Below are 27,110 nucleotides of genomic sequence, written 5' to 3'. Positions count from 1 at the left end.
TGCCAGTATAACTTACTATGTTGTCACCTTTGGAGCATTTGGAATCTGTATTCAGAGCCTATATAAAACATTGCTGCTTACGCTGAGGTATAAAAGGTTTTGCAACAGATTTGTATAACTAACTGGACATGCAGCTGACATGTTTATGTCCAGAAGTTTTTCTTAGTTGTTGTGTAATATTTTAATTTGGTAAATACCTGTATCTCCACTCCAATAGATCACTGCACCACTGCAGTGGTGGTTTGACATGAATGTCCCAGGGGTAGATTTGCCGCAATTAGTGACTTCATGGACAGTTCAGTATTTTATAGCTGTAAAATGTCAAGCCTCAATTTGTGGAACTGCGGTTAAGGATATGTAATTTCCATGTGAAACTGTTAAAAGGCTGTGAGGAAAACTTCAGCATTACCCATGGAGCTGTAAAAGATCATTCCCAGACAGGGCACCCCAATGTGGAGATGTAATTCTTCTACATGTGCTCAGGACATGAATGGAAACTAAAGGAAATCGGGATTTATTGTACTCAGTAACATCAGTGGTAAAGCATTTATTAACTATGTGTTATACCTGTTGACGTGTTGTGTTGCATTAAAGTTGCAGTCCAGTTTAAAAAGAAAAAGATTAAAAGCATGGCTGTAACAAGAACCATGTGTTGTCCATCTCGTCACGCCACCCCCCCACCCCCTCCCAATCTCCCCCCATTTCCCATCTATGCCCTTCAGGCCCTCACTTCAGTCACCTCCCACTTCCCTCTTCCTTCAGAACCCGTCTGTTTTTGTTTTCGAGCCCGGGCTCTTTGCACAGGAAACTTTATACATTGGGAGCATTCAGGAAGGCAGAGGGCAGCTTTCCCGTTAGCTCCAAGTTTGGGCACATGTGAAAAAATGAATAAAAGAGGTCAGTAATTCCTAAACCAAGACAGAAACAGAAGTCAGCTGTTCTCCTCCTCCTCCTCCTCCTCCCTTCACTTCCCTCCCTTTACAAAGTCTCAACATTTCAAAAATCCCTGCCACGAGTCCATTTCTAAACAAAGAATACTTGGAAAATCTTAATGGGAAATAATTAGAAATAAAAAAATAGTGTTAAAAACTGAGCTTGGCTCTCTGATGCATGTGTGTCTTAGCTACAGAGAAGCCAGTGAAAAGGGGAGACTGGAATGAAGGAAAAGAGGAGGAGATAAAAAGGAGCAGAGAGAGACTGGCTGGGGGTAAAAAAAAAACAACAGGAAACCAAACGATCCTAATGCTGTTTCTGCAAATCCTTCAGATATAAAGCAGTGGACCGCCACGTCCTGGCAAACAAGCAGCCACACCATGCCTTTTCTTCGCACATCTCTTGGAGTAAAATCAATCTGAAGGACTTTAAGTTTAAAAAGTGACGTCACTTCTGCTCTCAGCCTCCAACACTGCGGTTAGTTAGAATGTGAGCGGATGCAGACTTTTGGGAGCTGTTTGCTGGGATTTCTGTGCCGCGGCTGCTTTCTGACCTACAATCTCAACCTTTCTCGAGGTCATATGGATCAGTCGCTGTGCTGTCAAGGAACGTCTTGTTTTAATCATCTGGACTACTAACTGGAGCCACATGAAGAATAAAGGGACTAAGCAGAAGTCCAAGAGGAAAGGAAGTGAAAATGCATTTGGCTGTGACCTGATAGAACATCTCCAGAATTCAGGACAAGATGGTAAACTTTTTCTTTTGCTTCCTTTGAAATCTAATTCTCTTTTATAAGCAGTTATCATCAAACTACACATTACTTTGTTCGTTGATTACTTAATGTTAGGGGAACCTAACTCTAACCCTAACCCTCAGACACAGTGTAAGCTTTTAGTGATCTCCAGGACTATTATAGCTAGTATAAGACTTTTTCACACACTTGTAGTTGTAAAAGTCAGACAGAAAAGATAAAAAAGTATTTTTATGTAACAAATGCAGTCTTGGTTTAAAGGTTACATATTGCTTTATTATTGTACAAGTGTTCTGCCTTTAGTGAAGCCATTCATTCACCCATTGGCTGGATTTAATGGTCATTTGTGACTTTGGGTGTGGCGCTTACATTTTTTGTGTCAATTTCCTATGGTGACTATAGTTCCTATGACTAATTCAGTGTCTGACAAAAGACTGGGCGGTGCTGTGGCTTATACATCAGACAAAATAATGAGCCAAGAAAAAAAAAAAACAAAAAACAACTATTCAGATATGTAGTCAAATTGAATGAGAGGTGTCCATTTGATTTTCATTCACGTTCACCCTCTTCTTTTCTTACAACCCCCATCACCTGTGAGTTTTTGTCAGAGAGTGAACATAAATCCCCCACGTGTAGAGGCGTATTAGTAGCCGTGTCGAGGACAACTTTAAGAAGGACCTGTTAGAGTGGACACACTGCAAGGCGGGGCATTCGGTGCAGGAAGTGAGGGAGGAGGTTCGGCTTGTACCCCGCTATCATGGAAGCAGCAGACATATTGTGCTTTCAGGCTGTTAGTGCCGTTTAATGAAAAGCCCTTGATACCACTGGAAGTTACAGTATACTGTTGAAATAAACCCGTTTTAGCTTTCTTTCTTTTAGCTTTCGAACAACCCAATAAGTTTTTTAGATACCTCGTTACATAAATGACAACAATACAGTTTTGCACATAAACAGAAACAAGATGTTGGTATCTGAGAAAAAATACATTTGCAAAATTAAGATCAATGAAAAATCTGCACTAGACATAAAGATATTATGAAACTACCACTTCCTGTCTCACATAATATATAATCAGGATGTGTTACCAGTGTAAGACTGCACCTAAACATCTGGTCTCTGAGTAGGAGCAGTATTGGGAATGGATACACATAATCCTTTTGCTTCACTAGATTTCTGACGAGGTTTTATTAATGTAGCCCACTGCCTTTAAATCTGCTTAAATGTTGCTTAACTCCACATATGACAATGTTAAAATATGTCCACAAAACCTCACAAAAAGAGAGACACTGCAGTTTGTTTGAGGTTTTGTGAATCCAAGCATCTGTGACTACACAATTCATCATGATTCACTGTACCTTTAAATATCATCCCAAACTCAAACTCTGCATTTTGTTGTCTGTTTCAAAAAGCAGAAATGTTCCATCAGTGCAGAAGCCGAGAAGCACTAAATGACAACTCCAGAGTTGTTCATCATCCAGAGTTTGACCACAAGCATGCAGCTGAAAATCCAATTAAGTCAAAAAGATCAGAATGTAAATAGCAGATCGTTGGTGTCGGTGGTAATGACTGAGAAATTAACTATTGCCAGAAATATTCAGACATTCATTCTGTGGATTGTTGGATTTTACAGGCAAATAACTCATTTTATGCTTCGTAGTGACAGAAACAAAAACAAGTTAACGTCAAGAAATAAAACAAAGTTCATTCATAAAAGCTGAAAAATATAACTATGGAACAGAAACAAGGAAACAGTAATATATTTCTTAATCTTGGAAAGATGTCCTTAGCTACTGATTTATAAAAGCATAGCAGTTATCTTATTTAAATCTCCACAGACACATAGTAATTACCCATTAGTACTTAATATCATGCCCTACTGAGAGATTAAAAGTGAATTTGTTGGTCTGACGAGACTTTGAAGATGTGAGATCCAATTTAATGTTGGTCTCTCTTCATATCTGAAAAAGCCACACTTAATATCGAGTCATGATAAATCAACATTTTGACAGACAGATTTTTTCCTCAGATAACTACAGTCAAATGCCTGCTTTCAATCAAGCTCAACCAAGTCAGCTATATTAGCTCTACATTTTATTAAGTGTTTTTGTTTATATCCTTCAAACATTGAGGAACATGTTTCAAAGCAAGAATAATCTTTTCCCCGTATATTGATCTGCGTTCGGGAGTTATTTTCAGTATCAGTTAAAGGGAAGCTGTGGTCAGAGTGAATAAACTTGAAATATACAGTGACAGGCACTGGAAAACTGCTGTTAAATCTGTAAAGATTTTTAGAAATGACGCCTGTGTACAGAGGATGATGGCCTGTAGTTCAGAAAGCCCTGTAGGTCAGCGGTAACATTTCAAAAGCAGTTTTCTATTAGAGGAAATGTCGTAAGTAATACCAGCTACAAGGACTGGGTGTGTCAACTTTCCTCTGAAACAAACAAACCATTTTTAACTTCCTGTCAAAGTCCACCTACAATCACTGGCCCTTAGGAGCAGAGGACAGACATGGTGGAACAAACCACATACCATGAAGTTAACCATATGTACATTGTCAGCACTGAAATGATGCATTTACAGCTGTTGTGTGTTGTGTGTGTTAGTGCAGTGCGATGAATTTCTCTAACACTGTGATTAACACAGTTTCTTAACTGAAGTTCCACAGGTTCTCAAGAAATGTGCTGAGTTCATTGAGAAGCATGGGATTGTGGACGGGATCTACAGACTGTCTGGGGTCACATCAAATATCCAGCGTCTCAGGTACTGATGCAACGGGTTTGTTTTTTGTGTAGTTTGCAGTAGTACAATCTCCCACAGATGATGCGGATTTAACATGAGACATAAAATAAAAACTTATATAAGAAAGGTTTAGAATATTAGACATTGGGTGGTGAAAGTTGTAGACTGTATGGATACATGCATATTCTTTGTAATTATTGGTCTACAGATTCTGTTTGGAGCAAATTCTGCACATAAAATTAGCCCCGTATATACATTGTGTTATCAAATATGTATTATATTCATTTGGCGCCTTTTGTTTTTCTCCCCATTACAGTATTAATCTATGTTTCTTTCCTGCAAGCTACATGCTGCAACGCTTGTTAGCATGGGTGTTGAACAATCCAAGCATTCAGCTAACTGTGTGTGTTTGTGTGTAGGCAGGAATTCTGCTCTGAGGCGTGCCCTGACCTTACAAAGGAAGTGTACCTCCAGGACATCCACTGTGTGGGTTCCTTATGTAAGCTGTACTTCCGGGAGCTACCTAATCCTCTGCTCACATACGAGCTATACAGCAAATTCACTGTGAGTACATTTAAATCACCCTCAGTTTTGATAATGAAGGCGTGGTGAACGCTGTGGGACATGACAACATACTGTAGTGTATTACATTAATGCCCAAAGAGATTAATTTACAACAGTATGGTTTATGAGGTGTGTGTGAACCAACAATTAAAAATCCCTGCTTCAAATTTGTAGGATCGGAATGTTTATGGTCTGTTTTATTTATTTTTTTTGTGTATTAATAGTTGTGTTTATTTGGGGCATAACTTGCTGCCAGGTTGTTCTGAAAAATAGCAACGTGTACCTGAAGATTGATTTAAAGATAAAAACTTCTTCTTGTTTCTTTTGGATCCCACGGGTGTTAAAGATTTGTAAATAAGCAAGAGAAGAAAAACTTACATCAGATTCTAATAATCAGATTCTAAAATATATTCAAATTTTATTGTCAACCTACATGGACAAAATTTACTTGACACATCTACATTTAGGATCAGCCTTGTAGCTGAGTTTTTGGGATAAACCAAGAAGGCAGAGTGGAAAAGGAGAAGGAAACTAAGACGTGCTCTCTGTTTAGCATTTCTGTGTACCTTGACGGGTCATTTGCATACCTTGGCATTCATACATCTCGTGCTGCGCGTTTCCTGAAAGCTACAGGAATCCAGTCTTTTAGGAAATATCTGCGCCTCACATGTTGCACTAAAACAAGAATGTTCTTGTTTTCTTAGAAAGAATGAAGTTAGACTTCAGTTTTTAGATGGGTTTGGTGCTTGATGATGCCCACATTTACAGTTTCATATCAATTTGATACAAAAATATTTTGTAGATTGTGGTCTTTTTGAATGTAACATGTCATTTTGAAGTTAACTTTTGTATTAAAACAAAAGACAGCACAAGTTAAAGTTTACGACCCCAAATGTGACTTAAAAATTCAGCTATTGCTTGAACGTGAATAATGTTTCTGCATGCACTCCACACTCTGTTTGTTTAGATACATGTAGGGGGAATAACTGGGTTTGGTGGCTTAACAAAACCTGCAGAACCATGCAGTGGGATCAGCTTACCCTACAGTACAGTACATTGATCCTTGTCACTGGCAATCCATAAATAATTTTGCAGCAAGCTGCAAAATGATTATGGATTTGAATACTGTCAGAGTTGCCAGGCGGTATTCAAATCCATAATCATAAACTTTAAGAAATGAATTGCACATTTCTGGCCTTGGTACTGCAATCAAGCATCTTAATGGATTCTTCTGTCTGTTGGTACAGGAAGCAGTCTCAGTCCACGGGGATCATGAGAGACTTCTACACCTTCAGAGGGTCATAAAAGAACTGCCGAGTGCTCACTTCAGGTAAACCTCAGCCTTTTTCACTCTCAGCCTTTGAGACACTTGTCCAGCTGATTATGTGAGTCCCATCTGCTCGATTTGACTAATAATGCTTTCATAAATGTAACGAGAGGTTTCTGTCAACTGTCCTCAGGACACTGGAGTACCTCACCAAACACCTGGCCCACCTCGCTACCTTAAGCAACCAGACAAACATGCATACACGTAACCTGGCCCTGGTGTGGGCTCCGAATCTGTTAAGGTGAGTTTAACTTCACAGATGTATCTGAAACACTTCCTATACACTTACACACACTTCAAAAAACGTTGTGCTTCCCTTTGCCTCCCAGTATTTGTACTGAAAACTCCAATGAACTCCAGCATAATTCATAAGTAACCCATTTTTCTTAAATTCAAATGATTTCAATTCTTATTTTCTTAGATCTAAAGACATTGAGTCTCCATCTGGTAATGGAGACATGGCTTTCCAGGAGGTGCGGATACAACAGTCTGTGGTTGAGTTTATATTAAATCACACAGAGCAGATCTTCAACTGTGATTTTGCACAAATCAAACCTAAAGAAGGTATGTCAATCAAAAAGTCGGACTACATACATATAGTAGATGTTCTGAGCAAAAATTTTAATTTGCTAATTTACAATATATATTTATTATACTTATACAGGACAGAGTTTGATGTGCGGGGAGAAGTATGCCACGCTGCCGATCAGTGGCCAGTGTGGTCCAATGAAGCTGATGAGCCTGGAAGAAGCCCAGGCCCGCTCCCTAAGCCCAAATCACCCGGTGCATAAAGAACGTCAGCGGGAGAACAGTCTGCCTGATACCAGCACTGCCACACTCTATCACACTGTCATAGACATATCAGACAGCAAGTAAGATTTAGGTTCAGTCTTTTGAGTCACTGATTATTGTTATTTGAAGCTCTTGAGGTTTATCTGCCAACGACTGTGCACATACTCTGTGTCAACACAAATCACAGTCGTTTAATTCGAAGCAAGAACAAGCTGTCAAATAACACTGGCTTTAAGAATCTCCGTTTGTGTTTTAGGAGGAAGTTTTCTGGGAAGTCGAAAAGGTGGAAGTCAATCTTCAACCTTGGAAGATCGGTGGATTCAAAGGGAAAATTGAGCCGGAACGGTAGTGTGTTCATAAGAGGACAGGGGATAACAGGTGGGTTAATAAGCAACCATGTGCATTTAAATATATATGGTTCCCTCAGTCCAAGGTAGTACATGACAGAGTTGGTTTTCAATCCAAACAACAGAGATAGGATTGTAACATTATTATGTACATGTACATTATGTACATTATTATGTAGAGAGCTATAGGATAAAGATGACTAAAGAAATGGTATCTGAAAATCAAAGCAATGTTTCTAATGGTACAGAGAGCCCTGCATATTTTACTTCAAAGGACCTCATTGGATCTAACATAAGCTGCTGATTTAAACCCTGGATTTATTCCTCATAGTGTTCCTCATCCCAAAGTTATATTTATTTTTACAAAGATTTCTGCTTTTGACTGTTTTCTTCTTGTCACTTCGTTAGTCCTGTAAAAAGATATATAAACGCAACAATAAATGGTGGAATCACTAACAGTTCATAGACTTCACCTGACATGAGGAACTGCAGGAAGATGTCATTATTTAATAACAGGCCAAAAAGGCTCTGAAGCACCATCCTTTAACCTTTCCATAGTAGAAAGAAATTAAGGATCATTGAGCTGTATATATCAATATATTATAAAGACTAAACAATCGTGTTCTGTCTGTGTGTTAAAGTTAATATTACTGTTACTTTTTCTACAGAAAAGGTAGCTCTCCGTCCATCCAGGAGCATGGAATCCTTGTGCTCCTTACCAACAGGTGGGGCTAAGACCTTAATAGATTAGCATGGAATTTAAACAAAGATTAGAATGTTGCGGATGCTTTCATTTTTTTAAAATACAGACAAAATCACATCTACAGAATTATAGTTATCTGGTGTATTAATAGACACAAAAAGGCTTGGCACTTTAAACATTTTAACACTGTAATTTTTATTGTACAGATGATGACAGAACAGGAAACAATAGCTCAGCTGGTGGACTTGGCAGCCTTTTCATCCCGGATGTTAAGTCCAGAACATTGGGATCTGACTCCCTCTACGACCTGAGTGAACATGACCAAACCTGGGAGTTTAAGGGGAAGAAAGGTGATGGGGCGACAGGTGGCTGGAGCCCTGGCATGAACCAGAAGGAGTCTCCAGGTGCCTCCTTGCCCCCTCAGAAAACACTGCCAGAGCAACTTAAGGTGTTTAAAGGAGATGAGGTGACCGGCTACAAGCCTACCTCTCCGAAAAACAGGAGGATGTTGTACTCCGGTTCCTCCCACAGCAGCTCCTCCCGGCCCTCGTTTCCAGGAAGCTTCTTCCCACTGGAATCCTCACCGCGACATCAGCGCAGAGCTGTCAACATTTCCGAGCCTTTTGCCGTCTCTGTACCCCTTCGTGTGTCAGCCGTTATCAGCTCTAACAGCACGCCATGCAGAGGCCACGCCAAGGATAAAGCAGCTACTCTGAAACCCGCCAAAGAGACCTCAGAGCAGAGCAGCAACAAAGGAAAGAGCAACACTTTCCCACTACTGGAACCAAAGAGGCAGGAAGGAGTGGAGAGGAAAAGCATAGAGGAGCTGACTTCTAGAATTTCAGCACAGGGTGAGGGCATCATCTTTTACTGCGTTTTAAAATGGCTTGTTGCATATTGTGTAATAAGATGTAATGAAAAAATCATACTTGTTTTATTCAGATACAAGCAAAGAAGTGATGCAAGGTGGTCAAGCAGGGAGGAATATTTCTGAACTGGAACCGCTGCCTCTTGAAAAGACAAGAGAAAACAAAGATTCAGCGCCATCTTCTGGGAAAGACCAACACAACCAGCCAACTGATACACAACTGGTAAGTCCGTTCACCAACTGCATTACCAAGTCAAATGACCATGATTTAAAGCTTAAAATAGTACGACTGTGTTCTGGATTCTGCTTAAAAGTTAAAGAAGAAGCTTTTAGTTGCCTTTTCTGAGTTGTAGTATGACAACACAGTATTTTTAATTATATATTCTTCCTCATACCAGCACATAGACAAATTTGTTGTAGTGTTGTTTAATCCTTTTTATCACATATTATTTCTCAGGATAAGGGATCTGCTACTGGGAAAGAGCTGTGGTCTGACCTCCACCAAGAGCTGAAGATAACTGAACCTGAGATTGACCTGCTGGATGAGACTTTTAAACCGGTTTTCAGCTCAATGAGCTCTTGTGAGAACAAATTAACAATGGACGTTAAATCCAAGCGAAGCCGCAGCTCTCCGTCTCTGTCTTTGCTGTGCAGGGAGCAGTCTTCAAATACCTCTCTGAGTGAACACATGTTAGCCACTGGATCTGACTCAGCAAAGAAGCAGCCCTCAGAATCAGACATCGCATTTTCCATTCACCAAAACGTTGACGTGGTTACTGCCGAAAAGACAGAAAACGCCCGGCCTGCTGACATGACGCAAGAGGAAGAAAAGCATCAAAAGATCACACCGTTAAACATGGATAAGTGCAAACTTCCCTTAAAGGAAACCGGTTTAGATCAAGTTATAAATGCTTTGACAATAGAGGATGCTCCAGTGATCGCAAGTTTCCCGAGAGCAGACAGAAAATCTCAGACACATGAAATTCCTCAAGAAGACCACAAAATCTCCAGTGATGGAGCAAAGAAAATGCTGATTCCTCAGATGGAGGTTATTCAGAGGCTTTCCGTTTGCTTGGAGGAGAGACGCAAAACCTTGGAACTGCCGAACCTTGACGATGATGAAGGATGTGGAGGAAACACAGAAGAGCTGGACTTGGTGGAGCCCTGGGAGGATCTTAGCTCCACTAAGCAGTGGGTCACCAGCCCTCTCCACTCACCTGATGTGGAAAAACTGTTTAACCAGTTGTCACCCTTTAGCTCACATGGGGAAGCTCTGAGCTCAGAGGCGGGGAATGTTTCATCTCTTCCAGTTGATAATAAACAACCTCTCATAAAGAGCACTGAACGATTCTCAGGAAACATCCCTCAGAAAACCAGCAGCAAGCCGGAAAGCAAATGGACATATCTGTCATCAGCCCCTACACGGATCGGTGGGAATCACGCAATGCAACCTCAAACAGCAAAGTGCAGCACAACAAAACAGAAGAATACAGTGTCATCTCAGAGGTTTAACAGGCAAATGTCTTATGAGGCAGCTGCTTCAGAGAAAAGAGAAGAAAACTGCTTTTCTAAACACAGGCCCTGTTCTCTTAACCTCGACCTGGGGCATCGATACATCCGAGACATTTCCAACCAGCAAAATCACAATTCATCAGAGTTTTCCTCTTGTCAGAGAGGATTAATGGCCTCAGCTGGAGCTGTAAATAACGGGCTGGCCTCAGAGTTGGAGCTGTTTCTGAATGATCGGCAGGCGCCTCTTCGCCGAAACTCAGCCCCGGTCAGCGTGTCATCTGTGCGCACAGCGTTCATGATAAAAACATGCCAGGCTAAAGCCGTGCCTGTGATCCCCCCTAAGGTGCAGTATAGTCAGATACCTCACTCCAGACATGAGAACGAGCTTGATGCAGCAAAGGAACAAGAAAAGGAACATCCCAAAATGAGTGCAGAGAAAAGCAATGCAGCGTCTCCTTTAATGATGTCCGACCTGAAGGAGGAGTTGGAGAATAAAGAGCCTGCATCCAAACACCAAAAACATCCAAATGTTGAGAAAGCTGCTGAGTCTGAAAAGACCACGTCCACTCAAGAACTGCCAGTCATAACCAGGAGACACCCACCCAGTCTGGAAGTGTTTGTGGATTGTCCCAGACCCAACAGAGGGAACCTCCTACAAAGACCATCCTTTAGGAACAGACAGAGACCCCAGAGTCTCATCCTGCTCAGCCCTCCTTTTCCCATCATGGACTATCCACCCTCAGGGGACGATTCCAGGCTCCTTTCATCCATCAAGAGCCTTAACAACACATCAGCAGGGAACGTCTTTTCTAAAGACATGTCTGAGAATTTCAGCACACCGGAGGGGATCGCACTTCAAAACAAAATGACTATTCCAAAAAGTGGGCAGAGACTGGAAACATCAACCAGCTGCTTCTACCAGCCGCAGAGAAGGTCGATGATATTTGACAGCAGAAGCCACCGGCAGATTGAGTGACAGAGGTACACTCAGTGAGACTAAGGGGTGTATGTAAATAGCTGCTGACCTTTTGTACACCATAAAATTTTATGTTCTCATTCCTTGGACGATGAAGAATCAGCTTGGATAACATAAAAACACAGGAAGTGTCCGAGAGAGAAAAAAAAAAAAGAAGAGAAAGCCATAATGTGTGTGTGTGACTGAGATCTAGTGTTGCAGCAAAGGACTTTATTCATCCATTCGTCTGCTAATTCATTTCTCATTTAGTCGATTAAATGTTTGTTTATAATCTATTGAGAAAAAAAAAAGATGGCTGTAAGTTAACCCTTTCAGCCGAGATTCATACAGAAATATTTATAATTTTATGAAATCAAAATCTACCTGGTCATGCAAAATATGTTTTTTACTACACAGTCACAGTGTATCACTGCCAAATCTTCTTCTTCAGAGTATGTTAACAGTTGAGAATGATGACTATTAATTAAAAACTTTGTTGTGGAGCAAGTGCTGCCAGATATTATACTAATTAATCAGAAAGATTAATAACTTTTTTACTTTGGAAGCAGAAAGCAAGAATAAAACTTTTATTCAAGGTCGACTAATTATATTTTTCCCCCCAGAGGTTTTATTACACGGTAAAAGTACCAAAACGACCATGTAAAATACCGTGAGGACAGGCAAACCAAGTAATTTTGGTTTGGAAAAAAATGAGAAAAGGGGCTGCCAGATGGCAAATTGTTGGTATATTTTGCAGTGACAACCATAAACTCCCTTAAACCTAGAGTACATCAACAATACTTCACAATGGCCACTGAAGGGGGCTATTTGCCCAATGACAAATTTCACTAGTTTGGAGGGGGATAGTACATGTACATCTTTACCTCCAAAATCCACCAGAACTCGTCACTGACAGCGTGTAAGCATTGTTTGTTAGCTGCAGTAAGGCAAGTTATAGTTTTAACTGCTTTATACAGTGCTGCTCAAAGCTATCTGCACACCGCAGAATGTTTGACATTTTTGCAAAAAAATTACTCAAAACATCAGCAGTAAACAGTAGACAATGAGAACCCAATCAAACAAAGGAGATGAATCATTTGTACATATTTGTGAGATGCGAAAGTAAATGAATAACAGCAACTAAATGTTTCCAGTAACTGCTGATCTGTCATCTACAGCAGCTTGGAGGATTTTTAGCCCATCCCTCAGTACAGAACCACTTTAGTACTGAGATGTTGGTGGGTTTCCTCACATAAACTGCTTGCTTCAGGTCCTTCCACAACATTTCTATTGGATTCAGGTCAGGACTTTGACTTAAAACATTCATTTTGTTCTTCTTGAATCCTTCTTTTGTAGAACAACTTATGTTCTTGGGGTCAATGTCTTCCTGCATGACCCAGTTTCTCTTAAGATACAGCTCATGGACAGACGTCCTGACATTTAGAAGACGCGGGTATAATTCAGAAGTCACTGGTCCATCATTGATGGTGAGCTGTTCTGAGGTCCTCAGAAAGCTCCTTTATCCATGCCGTCATACACATCCACAAATGTGTTGTGAAAATCAGATTATGACAAATTCCAGTTTTTTTTTGTTTGTTTTTTTAACTAAACTGAACAATGCCTGAGTCTGAGTCCCATTACATTGATTGGAAACACTTCTGAACGAATGGATTCTTATTTGGCCTTAACATAATCCTCCAGGTACACCTACTTTTGCAACTCACAGATATGTAATATTGGGTCATTTTGTCCTGAATAAACATCATTTGTTTGACTGGGTTCTCCTTGTCTACTGTCGGAACTTATGTGAAAATCTGCTGTTGTTTTGAGTCATTGTTATGCAGAAATATAGAAAATTCCGAGGGGCGCAAATATTTTAAAGCGCCACTGTTTACACTTGGTTTAGTGGGTTTTGTTGTTCCCAAACCAGGGGTTAAACACCTCCAAAGAGTCATGAGGTGAATCTTGGGAGTTGTAAAATGATTAATGTGGCAGAACAGAAGAGATCAATTATGATCCAAAAATTAAGATTAATACTTTGGGCTTAATTTGCAAAACAAATAAATGCTTTATTGGTCAAATAACTGAAGTAATGAAGTATTTTTTCCATCTTAAAAGATTTAAAACAAAATACCAGATTATCCTTGGTGATACAGAAGTGTACCAAATGTTAAGCAAGACAAATAATGTTAAATCGACTGTCAAACAGTTGAACAGCCAAAATTACAAGTTTATTTATTCCTATATTAACTTTCACATGATATGAAGGTAACTAATTAATTAATCTATATACTGTATGGAGCAACCGACTCTGTGATAAGCTGATGTCAGTGTGATTTTCTTTAAAAAACTATTATTTAAACGTAAAACTCCTATTTCTGATTTAAAGAAGCTGAACTGACAGTATTTACTCAAAGAAGGATTTTAATCCATCTTGATTTTTTTGTTTGGATTTTATGGCAGTTTTTATGTGTTAGGTTTTGAGTAATGGGAAAAAAAATCATCATTTGTTGGTTTTGATGTTAAGTGAAGTTCAGGAGCTACTCATCAGATGGTAAACTGGAAGTTAACGCTGTGCATGCCGACTGTATTCATTGTGTTTGGACGTTCATGGTGCTTTAAGTCAAAGTCAAGTGACGCCATTTCCATGTGTTTCTCTTCTCATTCTGATCTGATGTAATGACCTTTTATACTATTTTTTTTTATTATTATTTTTGCCATAAACGCAACAGTTTGGAAGTAACATTGTATTTAAGATACCTGGGATGTTACAGATGATGCAGTCTTTTTATACTGGAGTTTGGATGGACTGGATGAATGGTTATATTTGTATACTGTTGATAATGAAAATGACTGAACTGTGTGTTTTCATAGTAGAAACATCTGAAGTGCTGCCTTAATTATCCAGTGATGGCACCTAAAGCAATGTACTGTATATAAAATGGTTACTGCGTTTTGTTAAAACAACAATTTATGGGAATAAAAACTTCAAATGTTAAAAGAGGTTTCCACTTTGGCACACACGTGTAGCCGTCTTTTGGGGGAGGCTACACTATGAATTTGTTAAAATCACACTATTACCTAATTACCTGGAAGTCACAAGTATTCAAAGTTATAAGAAAACTACTGAGAATATCTCATAAGACATGAGCCTTGTTGATGACTGCTGTGTTTTTACCAAATGAGGCACATTTGGTAAAAAGACTCTTTTTGTCTTTCCATCCTTTATTCATATATTTTCTTATGCACTTTTACGCTCTCCCCTTTCCATTACTTCAGTTAGTTTAGCTGACATGTGAAAATATTGTCAAATTTTTTAAAAATATCATGACTTATTTGCTGGTTCCTAGCTGCCTTAACTGTGGTATTGATAATGTAATATGGTACACTTGTTAACCTCTACTTAACCACCTCTTAATGGATGAAAATATCTCTTTATTTGTTGAGAGTCCTCGAAATGTTACAACTTTCTTTCCTTTCCTTCACAAAGCAGCTAATTGAATAGGACATGACCACAGAGACTGTGGTGCTGCTGTGATTCTGGACCCATTGTCATGTGGTGGTGTTGAGGTATTTAAAACCAGAATCCTAAGTTACTGTTTTCAAAGGGTGGCTGTAAGCTGCACCTCCATGTTAATAAAGGAACCCTTGCCTTTGCCACTAGATGACGCTCCTGCTCCACACTGTACATCCGAAGAAGCCACTTTATGCGGAACAAACAAGGCACGTCTTCTAGAAACAGTGTAAGTCTGTACTTCAGGTATGCTGAGTTCTCCAACTTCTGCACATGCATTGTGCACGAGTAGTTTTCCTCTCTGTGTCTGCACACAAACAAATGCCGTGGCTCTGGGAGTCATCTTCGAAAATGTTGCATGCGCGTTTCGTGCGTCCATTGGCTTCGTGGAAGAACGCACACTCTGGCGTTCATTTTAAATATATATTTACTTTAGACTGCGTATTCCAATATTAGAAAACCAGAATGAAATCCAGGCACTACCACAGCACGGAGTAATGCATCTGTATAAATTATTTTCTGCTGCATTTCCTACACCAGAAACACCAAAGCTTTAATTAAAGTGCATGACACACAAGTGTTTCTTATAAATGTTAAATAATCAATAGTCGACAAACACTTTTAAACTACTTGCTACAGAGTCGTTTTACCTGGGCATTAAATAAAAGTCTTATTTTCTTCCTGAATGCTACAGCTCAGTACTCCCAGCTTTCTCTCAGTCCAGTTTTCACATATAGACAGATTTCAGGTGATCCAGCCAAACGTTGGCGGAAAATTCCAGTGTGGTTTTATCCAAACGTCGCGTCGAATAATTTTGACCCAAATCGTATTCGGAGGCATCCACTTCGCACCAGTGCTGGCGCTCGCTGGGGTATCTTCCATGTCTGCGCAGTTCATTATTTCTCGACCTTTGACACCTCTTGTGTATGGGCCGAGAATTAAAGAGGCGCATTCTCAGCTCACTGAAAAAGGCACGCAGGGCACGGTGCGCGCCTTGAATATTCAATTAGCGAGGGGGACTGAGAAAACGTTGGAGCTGCGTGCCAGTCCTTCAACTTACATTACTGATTAGCTGTAAAACTGATTATATACAGCTGAATGGGTTCAAATGTTTCAGTTAAAAGAAAAAAAGCCGGAGTTCAAGGCAGTGACGAGCGGCTTCCTTCCTCGCCACTTCAGCCGGCTGAACACTTTGTCACAAACTACAGCTCCATAATGAGCCATGTTGCTGTTGCTGCATTTGTTTGTTGTTGTTTTTTTAACTTGAGACATTCGAGAGAAAAAAAAAAAATAACCCAATTTCAGTCCATCGTTGCAGTTGAGTAGTTAAGATGTAGCTGTTCTAAAATACAGAACAATGAACCTATTACACTGTAAGACATGTAGTTGTCTGCCTTAGACAAAATCATAACTTTTGCCATTTTAAAACTACACATGTATTCACGGATTGCTACATTTATATCGATATAATCCTTCCTGCCTGTTAGATGTATTTGGTAAAAAACAAAAAAGCACGCCAAATAAAAGGACCACACAACCCACAGACTAAAGAAATGTGAAGATAAAAGTGCACTTAAACAATTAAATCCTTGTTTGGAAATATCATATTGGAAATAGGCTCTCCTCTTCCAGCAATAACTCAGTACTACACATCTACAGGCGAGGCTGGAAGTCTGGAGCAGCTCGCATTTGTCCTTTCAAACTTAGTAAACAAACATCTTTAAAGTGCATTAAAGTGTTTAAAAGTTTACAAACCGTTTTGTTAAACTTGGTAAGTTAACTCCTTGAGGTTTACTACACACTTTTATTAGACTGGAGAAGTTTTAAGTAGTTGAATGTGCAGTGCCACAGCAAGCCACGCGGGTCCAAAGAACTCTCATTGAGAAGCCACGTGTCCGTTTCCAAAGCCTCTCCAACTTAACCACCTCCTTTGTACGACTAACCCACATCGGCAGCGTCCCTCCACATAAAGGGATTTGCAATTTCAAGATATTTCAGCTTAAATGTTTTTGACAGTTCCCTCGCTTTTACCTCGGCTTGGTTATTTTAACTGTGCCAAATGGGTCACCTTGGGTTGCTGTCTGCGCGCAAAGGGCTTTTGCGCGCATTCAGTCTGAATTTTTTCCAACTTTCCTTGACGGGGAAACCAGCTGCTGGTCGTGAAAAGACGGCTTATTAATTGTCCTTTGTCATGCAGAATTGCTTGATTTCTAAAGAAACGTACAAAGGCTCTTTTTCAGGATTCAAGTATTTTGTTTCGTGCGTATTTTCAAACCATCGAATCAGCTGCAGCGCCGCGCCGTCTACCAGACTCTCAGGTACTGACTGCCTGCTCCCTTTGTCCCCTTTTAATGCTGTTGTAAATCGTGCAGACTGATTTGTTACAAGCTGTTCTTTTAATCTGATAGATAAGAGACATGTCAAAGAAAGGCCGTAAATAAAAAATTAGCCAGAATAAAGACAAGGGCGAGTCTGCTAGATGGGCGCCTGTTGACTCAAGCGGCTCTCCAGCGTCAGGGGAGCCCTCTCCTCAGCTCCGTCAAGGTTACCTCCACAATTCCCCTTTCTTCTTTTTAAAAAGACACCGTAGTCCTTTTTGCTTCAATGAATTGATCGGCACAAAATTAAGAATAAATAAATTGAGCATTTGGAGCACCGAGCGTATAAGCTCCCCCAGGGCGCATACCCCCGGGCTATTGAATGGATAAAGGGCGCTTTGCAGAGGACGTTGTAAGCAAAATGGGGCTCTATGGTGCAATTAACAAAATAGTCTAATCCCATATCTTAACAAATGCAAATATTAGAGTTTTGTTAAAATGGTTAAGTGAACAATTAAATGAAAGTTTACAAGTGAAACTTCACAGCCAAATAAGGCACACTGGTGCAGATAATGTGCTGTACGCAATTTAAGAACAGTTTTTGCTGTCTTTAAAAAAGTCTGCTGATATGGGCTAAAGTTGAAAGTAAGTTAAAGTCTATTCAACATAATAAATATAATTTTGACAGCCAAAGCGTGAGTCAGAGAGCAGCTGTAGCGGTGCGTAAAATGGGCGAACAAAACTACACGCCAGTTTACCGTTTTGGTCTTTTTGTAGATGTTTTATCAGTATATATATATTTATGGTTTTACAGGATTAATAAAAAATACATATACACTCCTTTTATACTAATTTTAGCCAGAAAACCATTTTAACTTTTACATAAATAGTTGAATTTATCGTTGATGTTGCTGCGTATTTTTAGACTTGATGTATTATTTTACTTTTTTGCTTTGAACGATTTACACTAAAAATCCAGTTGCGTGCTAATTTATAATTCAGATTTGTTTTTCTTTTTATTTAGAGAATAATGTTGTCTGAGTGTAAAGAGATTTGCACAAGGACCGAATCACACCTGGAGCTCATAAAACCGACAATAAACTTGACCCTAATGCCGCGTGAACTAAAAGAACAATATGGGCCGTGGTCTTTTACTCTTTTATTTTCATGTTAGATCAATATCTTAAGATATGCACCCTCCCGATGCACCATTATACACCCTCAGTGATTATTAACTCAGTCACACGAGAAAGATCATTGCAGCTGCAGGATGAAACTTGAAAAGAACACCAAAGTGCCAGGCAGTGATATCTGGGTTGAGTGTCCCCCGGGGAAAGCACAAGAGGACCCCCTTACTAATGTCTTTATCACCTCTGAGTAATAAAGATTATTAGGTATTAGTATTTGATTTACTCACTCGGTCCCTAATGTGCTCCGCAGATACACAAAAGAACAATTTGCCTGCAGGATTCAGGAGAGTCTGGGAACCCCAGGAAGAAAATATAACACCCAATTTGGTTCATATTTTCTATGGGGAAAATGAACCTTGTTAACCATCTTTTAAATCTTCCAGAATACTCAACATATTGTGTACACACAAGCTTTGGCTTTATGAAAGAGATATTAAAATATATATTGTTTTAATTTGCCACGAACCTGAGTCTCACGTCTGCAAAATACCAGTGCACCGCACATCCGCGCGTTTCCGCGTATGTGCCACCAGTTTGAAGATATTGTAATTTATGTTTACCTGCTAAGTATCAGGTAAACATAAGTATCTCGCAGGATTTGCAATTGACTAATTCATTTCCCCATGTTTCTTTGTTTTTTATTTTTTTATGTGATGTCCAATCTTGTAAAACAAACTGGTTTAATGTGCGCCACTGTGCGCAGTCAGTGGTGCGTAAAAAAACCCAAAATACTTAGCCCACACGACAACGTAGTCTACCGCTCAGAAATATTTTTATTTAAGTGTCAACATTTTTAAATAAATAAATATTTTTTTTCAATTACACTGAAGATATAATTTCAGAGGGTCTCCGCGATATGACAAGCCTTCCATATTTTCACAGTTCCATCCACATAGAATGAATCTAACCAGTATTCACCAAGTTCAAAATACTGTCTTCAAGTAATAAACAATGTTGTTGATGTTTGGGGGGGTTATCTTTACAAATATGCTCACCATAGCCATCGGATTGGCAACAACAACGGGCTGTTTTCAGAAAAAAACTACATACAAAACGTACAACATGTATACAGCTATACAATAATTCAGGGCAGTCCCCTGATTAAATATTCTCTGTCTATGTACAGACGACTGAACACAAGTGGAACAGTCTTTCTTTTTTGGCTGTATTCAAAAACATCAGGAGCAAAATCTTTCAGAGGGGAGGCCAGGGGAGAGTTCAGGGGGAGACGGACAGGTCCACATCCTCCTTTTCGGACGAGGAGGGCGATATTGGCATGTCATCGTCCTCTTCCTCCGAGCATCTCGCGGTTGACAGGGAGGAACATTTGCAGTTATGTGATCCAGTCCTTTGGCCGCTGCTCTTGCCCTCCTTTTTGTGCTTCACCCTGCGGTTCTGAAACCAGATTTTCACTTGTTTCTCAGACAAATTCAGGTACGTCGCGATCTCGATGCGCCTCAGCCTGGAGAGGTACATGTTGGAGGTGAACTCTCGCTCCAGCTCCAAAAGTTGCGTGCTGGTGAAGGCGGTGCGCATGCGCTTGCTGCTCTGAAGTTTGCCGTTGCTGTTTTCTGTGAAAATACGAGAAACTGTCAGACACGTGGATACTGCAGAAACACGTGAAATGTGCTTTTGAGTCACTTAATCTAGTGTTAAATCAGGCTCTACTCACCGATGGAGATGCAGTGAAACTGGCGCGGGTCTGGGACCGTGTACGCGGCTTGGTATATCCCCGGTGCGTGGCTGATGTTGATGCTGTTGGAAGAAGAGTGTTGTCTGGACAGAGCCGAGTGGCAGTACTGCGAGCTGAAAGAAGGGAAGGATGCTTTGAGGAGCGGCAGCGTCGGTGGAGACGGGTGGAGCTGGGAAGCGGCCATGCACAGCGGACAGAAGCACAGCAGCCCCGCTTTCCTCGAGTGGCAGGAGCCCGGCAGCCCGTGCGGGTGGTGCGGCGAGTGCAGGGCGTACGGGAATAAAGGTGGGTTGTTCTCGTTTCCCTTGTCGTTCGCCTCCCTTAAAATCAAGGAATCCACGAGAAAAGATCTCGGCATGTTTGCAAACTTGTTGCACAGCGAGGACAAAGTTTAAGCCGGTGCGTGGTCGGTTGCGTCAGCGTGCTCTCCTCAGGACGATGGACAGCGAAGTGGTGCTGAAGGCGCACAGTCTCTCCTTAAATAGCCGCCGTGGACTCGGTTCGGCCATGTGACGGTTACGCTGTAAGCGGCCAAGAGCTCTCAATAGGGTTTTGTGCCTTTCTCTCGGCATTCCCACTGCACGCTTCCCCATTATTTCACTTGTTAACTAAATGAACTGCATAATGTAGTCTATTCTTGTCAGCCCCACCCACGCCGCAAGAGGCGGCACTGCCCATTCTCCCTTTTATCATCACTCTCATTTTATCATAGAGAAGAGCTTAAATTTGCGAGAGAAAAACGTTCCTGTCACATTTGGAAAGCCAGTTTGTATTCAAGTTTTGTCTTAGTCATTAAGCAGTCTGTGTACGTATAAGTTACAGCCCGGATCTTGTTAGTATATCCAAGGCGAGGAGTAGAAACACAGTTATACAGTTACATTTTAATCACAGTAAGTATATTGCAGAGTCGTTTTCCATCGGTTGTTTTAAAATTGTGTCTGTATTTGGAGTGATCACGAGAAGCCTGTAGAATATACTGCTGTATAGTTCTAAATAACACCAGCAAACACCAGTCCTTCTTATATTATTTTGAACTGTGCTGCGGTTAATTATTTCCACGCGTCCTGTCTGGTCTCACGTACCTGTGTGGCTACTTTACCGACGGCGCTGAGCACAAGCATAAACGCAACAGCTGAATGTAAAGTTTATGCATGCCCGTTTTAGGGTTAATGTGTCATTTCTGGGCACAAAAAAAAAAAAAAACGGGACAAGTCATTGCCTGGAGGCAGTGCTGTTAAAGAGCAGTGATTAATTCCTTTGCTCGGGCCCCTGCCGAGTCGGGGGAAAGAATATGTAAAAATAACCAGGTTTTCACTCTGCGGCCCTTATTGAATGTCATTGTGGAGGGGTTTCAATGAGAGAGAAAGAGAGTCGAATTAAAGTGTGTGACAGCGGCGGATAGACGCAACAAAGGCGACTCTGTCATAGAGGAGCCCAGTGCGCTGCGCGTAAAGCCCCCGCCTCGCGCTCTGATTGAATTAAGTAATAGGAAAACATTTTCTTTCACTTTAAGGCTTTCTGAACAAGACCTTCAAAGGACCGGAGCCGTAATATGTGAGTAAATAGTGGAATGCGATTTCTCTTCTACTTTTTCTACTTTCCTAATCAGACAAACATGCACACACACACACACACAAAATCTGTTAAACTGAGGATACATCTGGCATAACGCATGAGGACGTCCGCGCTAAGCTTTCCACGCGCCTTTAGTCCTCACATTGCTTATTTATTTTTGACAGGTAAAAGAAGAAACTTCCATTGTCGCATTGTTTCCACGTCTCCTACTTGAAGCATCATTTGCCACAAATTGTCACGTCCAGCAAGTGAGTCCTTCAGCCCCAAAATGACGGTGTGATGCTATCCGTCCTCTCCTCATAAAAGAGGCCTAATGTGCTCAGCTTCACAGCGCTAATCTTCCACAAAAACAGACCTGTAATTAGGTTGCGCCATTAAACAAGGTACAAATTAGGAGCGGTTAAACCCTTTAACGAGATCTAGTCATTAGGACAAAAACCTGTTATATTCGCGAGAGCAATTTCACATTTTTTTTCTATTAGTCTACCCTTTCATTTCCTGCCAGGAATTAGCCATTAACTAATCTGTCAATCTTGCCACAATCTCTGAAACCTGTAAATACAAATCCGTCGCTTTTATTCCGTTTCTTAATAAGTTAATGACATGTTTTCAGCAGTGCCATTATTCTCGCGAACTGCCTGACAGATAAAAGAGATAAATAGATTTTTTTTTTTTTTTTCAATCCAAGCCTGAACGCTTCAGATTTTTTTTCTCCAGCCGCAGATAGCCCTTTTGCGCTGGCAGCTTGATGTATTGCTCAACATAAAGATGTTATCAAAGGCCCTAATTTTCAAATTATGTACAGCAGTCATCCCGTGGATAGGAATAGAGGTTTCATGGGTCGTCACGCAGGGAGGCTCATCCCTAATTTGCAATCCCAACTGGAGACTGACAAATAGTTTTGACCTCCCTCTGGAGGCGCGGGCCAGAAGTGCAAAGAATCTCATTCTCCATAATCACTTGTTACTGAGATAAATAATCGAGCAAAATGGCCCACTCACATTACAGCCACTCTTTTTTGCACACGCTAAAAAAAAATATATACATCTGCAGCCACTTATGATAAGCTTCATGCATCATCCATATCTGTGTTTTGTCACAAACCAAATAGACTAATTCAGCACAGCTGCATGTGTTCGGTAAAGCTGTGGGTTGGTAAAGCTTCTCAACATTAATGTTTGATAGGGGGGAGGCATTTCCCCTGAAATAGTAAATTATTTATAAGATATTAAGTTGGAACAATTGCTATCACTCAAATTCATCCCTGATCGTAACACTGACCAGAGCCTGCTGTGCCGTTGGAGAAGCACATTTTCAGGGGCTTTTATGCAATTATACCCAAAGATCTCGTGCCTGATGACATAAAGAGAGCAGTCTGTTTATGGAGATGTAGTCAATATCTCCTTTTCTTTTTGGTATGAATAATTCATAGTTTAAGACACTATCCCCCCTCACTTAATATGTACACACACTTAAACACCCACACATCTCTAATACAAATGATGGTTTTAGCTGACAGTGTAACAGGATTTAAGGTCCCAGAGGGGTTTGGCCCAGCCGTGGATGGGCGCTGTGACTGTCGACGTGACACAGAGGGCCGGCTGCCCCTCCTAATCTCCCCCTGAGGCAACATCACAGACTGCAGATCCCGCTGCACCTCTATGGACACACAAAGGCCTGATTATCATTCATATGCTCACCAGAAGTACCAGTCCAATAGATAACAGATGACACGTAAGTACCAGCTGAATGGTGCAATATGTTTAGGCTGCTGGAGTCTATAGGGACTAATGAATCCTTAAGAGAGAGCGAGACGGACAAAGAGATGCTGTCAGTTGAAGTACCATGATGTGACAGATATAGGGACTCTACAGGTGAATTTGGACTTGAGTGAACCAAAGGAGTTCGATGCATTTTTGTAACAAGTATAAGAAGTGGAAGAACTAGTTTTGGCTCTCTCGTGTTTTTTATCAAGATGAATGATGGCTGACACAAAAAGTGGAAACGTTTAAAGTGATTATTCTGATCTGGAGAGATGTTTAAGAGACCATTTGATGATGATAATTATGCACAAGTGCAGCTTAGCTCTGTAGTCTGACCTCACAATTAAACAGATCAAATGGCATTTTTACTTTACCTGAAGTTGCAAGAAACACGACTTCCACTAAATCATTATTAAATGGTCATTTTTCAGTACACAAGAAATGTTTCATTTTTTAAGACTTGCCCAACTTATCTGTTGAATCTTTACTTAAAAGTTGACAATTTGAGCACAGACCAATTCTACCACCATGAATCTTTTTACATTTGCAGTTTGACTGTCACAACAAGAGCTACAGGAGTTCAAATAAGACAGAGCAGCAACATTTCAAACAGCGGATTAGAGAAAGTCTAATTGTTTTTACTGTGTGGGATGTAATTCTGACTTTTTTTGACAGAGCAGGATCGCAACTGAATTCAAAAGGATTTGAAGCTAGTTTATTTGTTGTTTTTGTTTGTATTTTGCACGGGGCCTATCTTACTGAAATGATGAATGATGTTTCTTGCACATCACTGGGATGTAAAACCTGATGCTGCCAGTTTTAATGCGATTCTTTGTGAGCAAATTAATATTTATTTTCCAGAAATTGTAGGGATTAAATAAATACGATTTGTCATGATGTCATCAATTTTATAACAGAATATTAAAGTTTACAGCTGCATAAATCATATTACCTCTGAATAATATTGCAGGCACCAGTGCCTCCCACTGAAGACAAGATTATACATGCAAAAGAGTGTCTTTAGTTGTTATTTGCCATTGTGGTTTATTTCAGTCATGTCCAGGAATGATGATAATTAAGTAGAAACCAAGAGCGTGTCATTGTAGCATGAGCCGATGAGAGTGATGAAAAAACATGTGTACGAGGCTGAGTTATCTGTGTTGGAAGAGTGAAGTCATTATCATGATGAAGGCCACGTAAGGCTTCAACATCATATTATGAACTTTCTTCATCTTCTTTTTAAATTTTAGATGAGGTCTGGCTTTGTTGCTCCACAAGTCAGATTCAAATTTAAAAAAAAGAAAAGCTAAGAGGGTCTTCATAATTTCCTCAATGAACCTCCGAGAATAAATAAAGATTGAATGAATTACGTTATGATAAAAATGTCAAATATACAATCACTTTGGTTTCCTTACTTCACAATATTTTTTAATTTTTTTTAAATGCCCTTTATTATCATATTAACCGTGCCAATGGTGGAATGCTGCAAACAATTCTGAGCACTGTCTTTGTCCTAGCAATTAGTTTAATATATTGAACAGACATCAGGTTCAGCTATTAACATCAAGCTTCTCAGGTTAAGTTACGCTCGGTTCTTTGTGTTTCCTGTATATACGAACATATACAGTAAGCTTTGGCAAATTTAATTTACAGGATTAAAATCTATTTCAGCGTAATAACCCTTGCACTGAAAATCAAGAATTGCACACTGGAACATGTCTGTGTCGTGTGAATATGGCAAATGGTCAACAGCACATCAAATGTCTGAGCTGCTGCAACTCATTGAGGTGGATCCTTGAAATCTTCCAGCAAACTCCATCAAATTCCATCCTGCTTCTTTTTTGCAGACTAATAACATAAGGATGCAGACAGCATGAAAATAATCTGCATTAGGCAACTGTTTCTACGTCAAACGGGAAACCAGGAATAGTGGTAGCGCTGAGTTGGCTGACCTTCTGAAATAGTTTGGTTCATTCAGATGATTCTCATTTTTGATTAACATTACACTGCTTCCCCTCATGATAACTCTGTTTGCCGAATTTCTGCCTTAGTGCACTGTGCAGAGCCTCTCTGATGTTTTAGAGTCCAGGTCAAGTGCTGTTGCTAGGTGCGTCTCACAGCTATGCCTGCCTCTACATAGTCACAGCACTGACAGACTCAGTGTGGCTGTCAGCGTCTCACTGCAGTTAATGAATAACTGCTGATCAAGGAAACAAGATATGGGCTCTGGAAGGACTATTCGGACATTTTCAATTTCATAATGGCCAAGCTTGTTTAAGAGTCGAGTTTGCAGCGTTTCTTATAAATAATAATCTGTTTTATTTACAGGGCACTTTCAAAACCCAAGTGTTTGGGTTCAAAGGTTATGCACACTAATTTTGTGCATGAATGCGTGGATAAAGTGAACTGAGATGTACTAACTAAGCTAAGCTAAGGGCCAAAAGGAAAGAAAAGAACTTGAAACTTAACACGCAAGTGCCAGGTTTGAAATAAATATAAGTGCTAAACACACACACTGTTTATTCAGATTTTTTTTTTATGAAGCAAAAATCAAATATAAGTGAATCTTTAAAAAATATATACATGTTACTGTCATCCACTCTGCACATTCTAGCAATAGAGCTCCCATTTGCTTTCAGACTTACCCACATTTTGAATAAATGATTGTAAATGCAGTTAACTGTAAAAATAATAATCTGGTACACAGATCAATTTTAAAAAAAATGGAAAATCTGAATTTCTCCAATTTACCATCATGTTTTAGCAGAAAAATGTGTTCTCGCACTGCCCTGTTTTTGACAAAAATTAATGAGAAATAGATGCAAACTTGACAGTCTGGCCTCTCTAATGAGCCCACTTGCATCTAAATACGATGATGTTATGGGAACTAAAATGGTCAAGTGTATTTTTCTCTGACTTCTACTAACCTTGTCCTCCACATGGACACAAAAAAGCATTTGTTGTATATTGGATTTTCCAACTCCATTGTTTGAAGTTTCATCCACCCCTCACGCTTTCATCAAGAATGAAAAATAATCAGAAACGTTGTTGTGCCCAGAAATATTATTAGAGAGGCCTAAATATCTTTGGATGATTTCAAATTCCCTTTTGATGTAAATCCATTGGTTCTGCTATAGATATGTCTCAAACTTCCCCTTTGACCCTATTCATATAAAGGCCTTGAAATGCTCTTCAAAAGGGTTTGTTACCCTGTGGAGGTCAGTAGGCTATTACGTATGGCTGACTCACATTTTTCCAAATCAGCAGACTTTTGGCCTAGAAATAACAGGTCAAACCAATGAATTTAATGAACTCTGCCAGACACAATGAATGCCTCTTGCCATTTGAACCCCACGAAAGGGATATGGGCAGGTCAGCAAGCCCTTTCAAGGGGTTTGTACACAAATGTGACAGAATGCAGTTGCTTCAGTGTCTGCGCTGACAAGTTGTTCAAAGTGCCGGGGATGGCAGCGATAGTGCCTTCGTCCACACTGCCTCCTTTGTTCCCCATTTTGTGTCTGTTGCGCTTTCACGATTCCCACAAGTACAAAAGCGAAAGAATG

The 27,110-nt window shown here is 40.2% G+C and overlaps 2 protein-coding genes across 2 annotated transcripts; one reads left to right on the top strand and one right to left on the bottom strand.

Annotated features, from left to right (window-relative positions):
- Positions 1–980: 980 nt before the first annotated feature.
- arhgap31 (Rho GTPase activating protein 31) lies at positions 981–14,495 on the top strand. Its single transcript, XM_084565133.1, has 12 exons — positions 981–1,681; positions 4,345–4,447; positions 4,846–4,990; positions 6,238–6,320; positions 6,451–6,558; positions 6,739–6,881; positions 6,982–7,189; positions 7,366–7,487; positions 8,125–8,181; positions 8,366–9,010; positions 9,102–9,250; positions 9,485–14,495. The coding sequence occupies exons 1-12, from the start codon at positions 1,582–1,584 to the stop codon at positions 11,513–11,515; spliced, it is 3,894 nt and encodes a 1,297-aa protein (XP_084421259.1). The 5' UTR covers positions 981–1,581; the 3' UTR covers positions 11,516–14,495.
- A 5,126-nt stretch (positions 14,496–19,621) lies between these two features.
- gsx1 (GS homeobox 1) lies at positions 19,622–20,718 on the bottom strand (the record flags this gene model as incomplete). The annotated part of the gene is given in 4 exon segments (XM_084564143.1): positions 19,622–20,087; positions 20,189–20,600; positions 20,604–20,631; positions 20,633–20,718. Coding segments are annotated over 4 exon segments (879 nt in total). The 3' UTR covers positions 19,622–19,734.
- Between the last annotated feature and the right edge of the window lie 6,392 nt (positions 20,719–27,110).

This window comes from Chelon labrosus (assembly GCF_963514085.1).
Source record: "Chelon labrosus genome assembly, chromosome: 17".
In the NCBI taxonomy this organism is placed as follows: Eukaryota; Metazoa; Chordata; class Actinopteri; order Mugiliformes; family Mugilidae; genus Chelon; species Chelon labrosus.
Note: the sequence above shows the minus strand (reverse complement) of the source record. Positions and strands in the feature narration are given on the sequence as shown.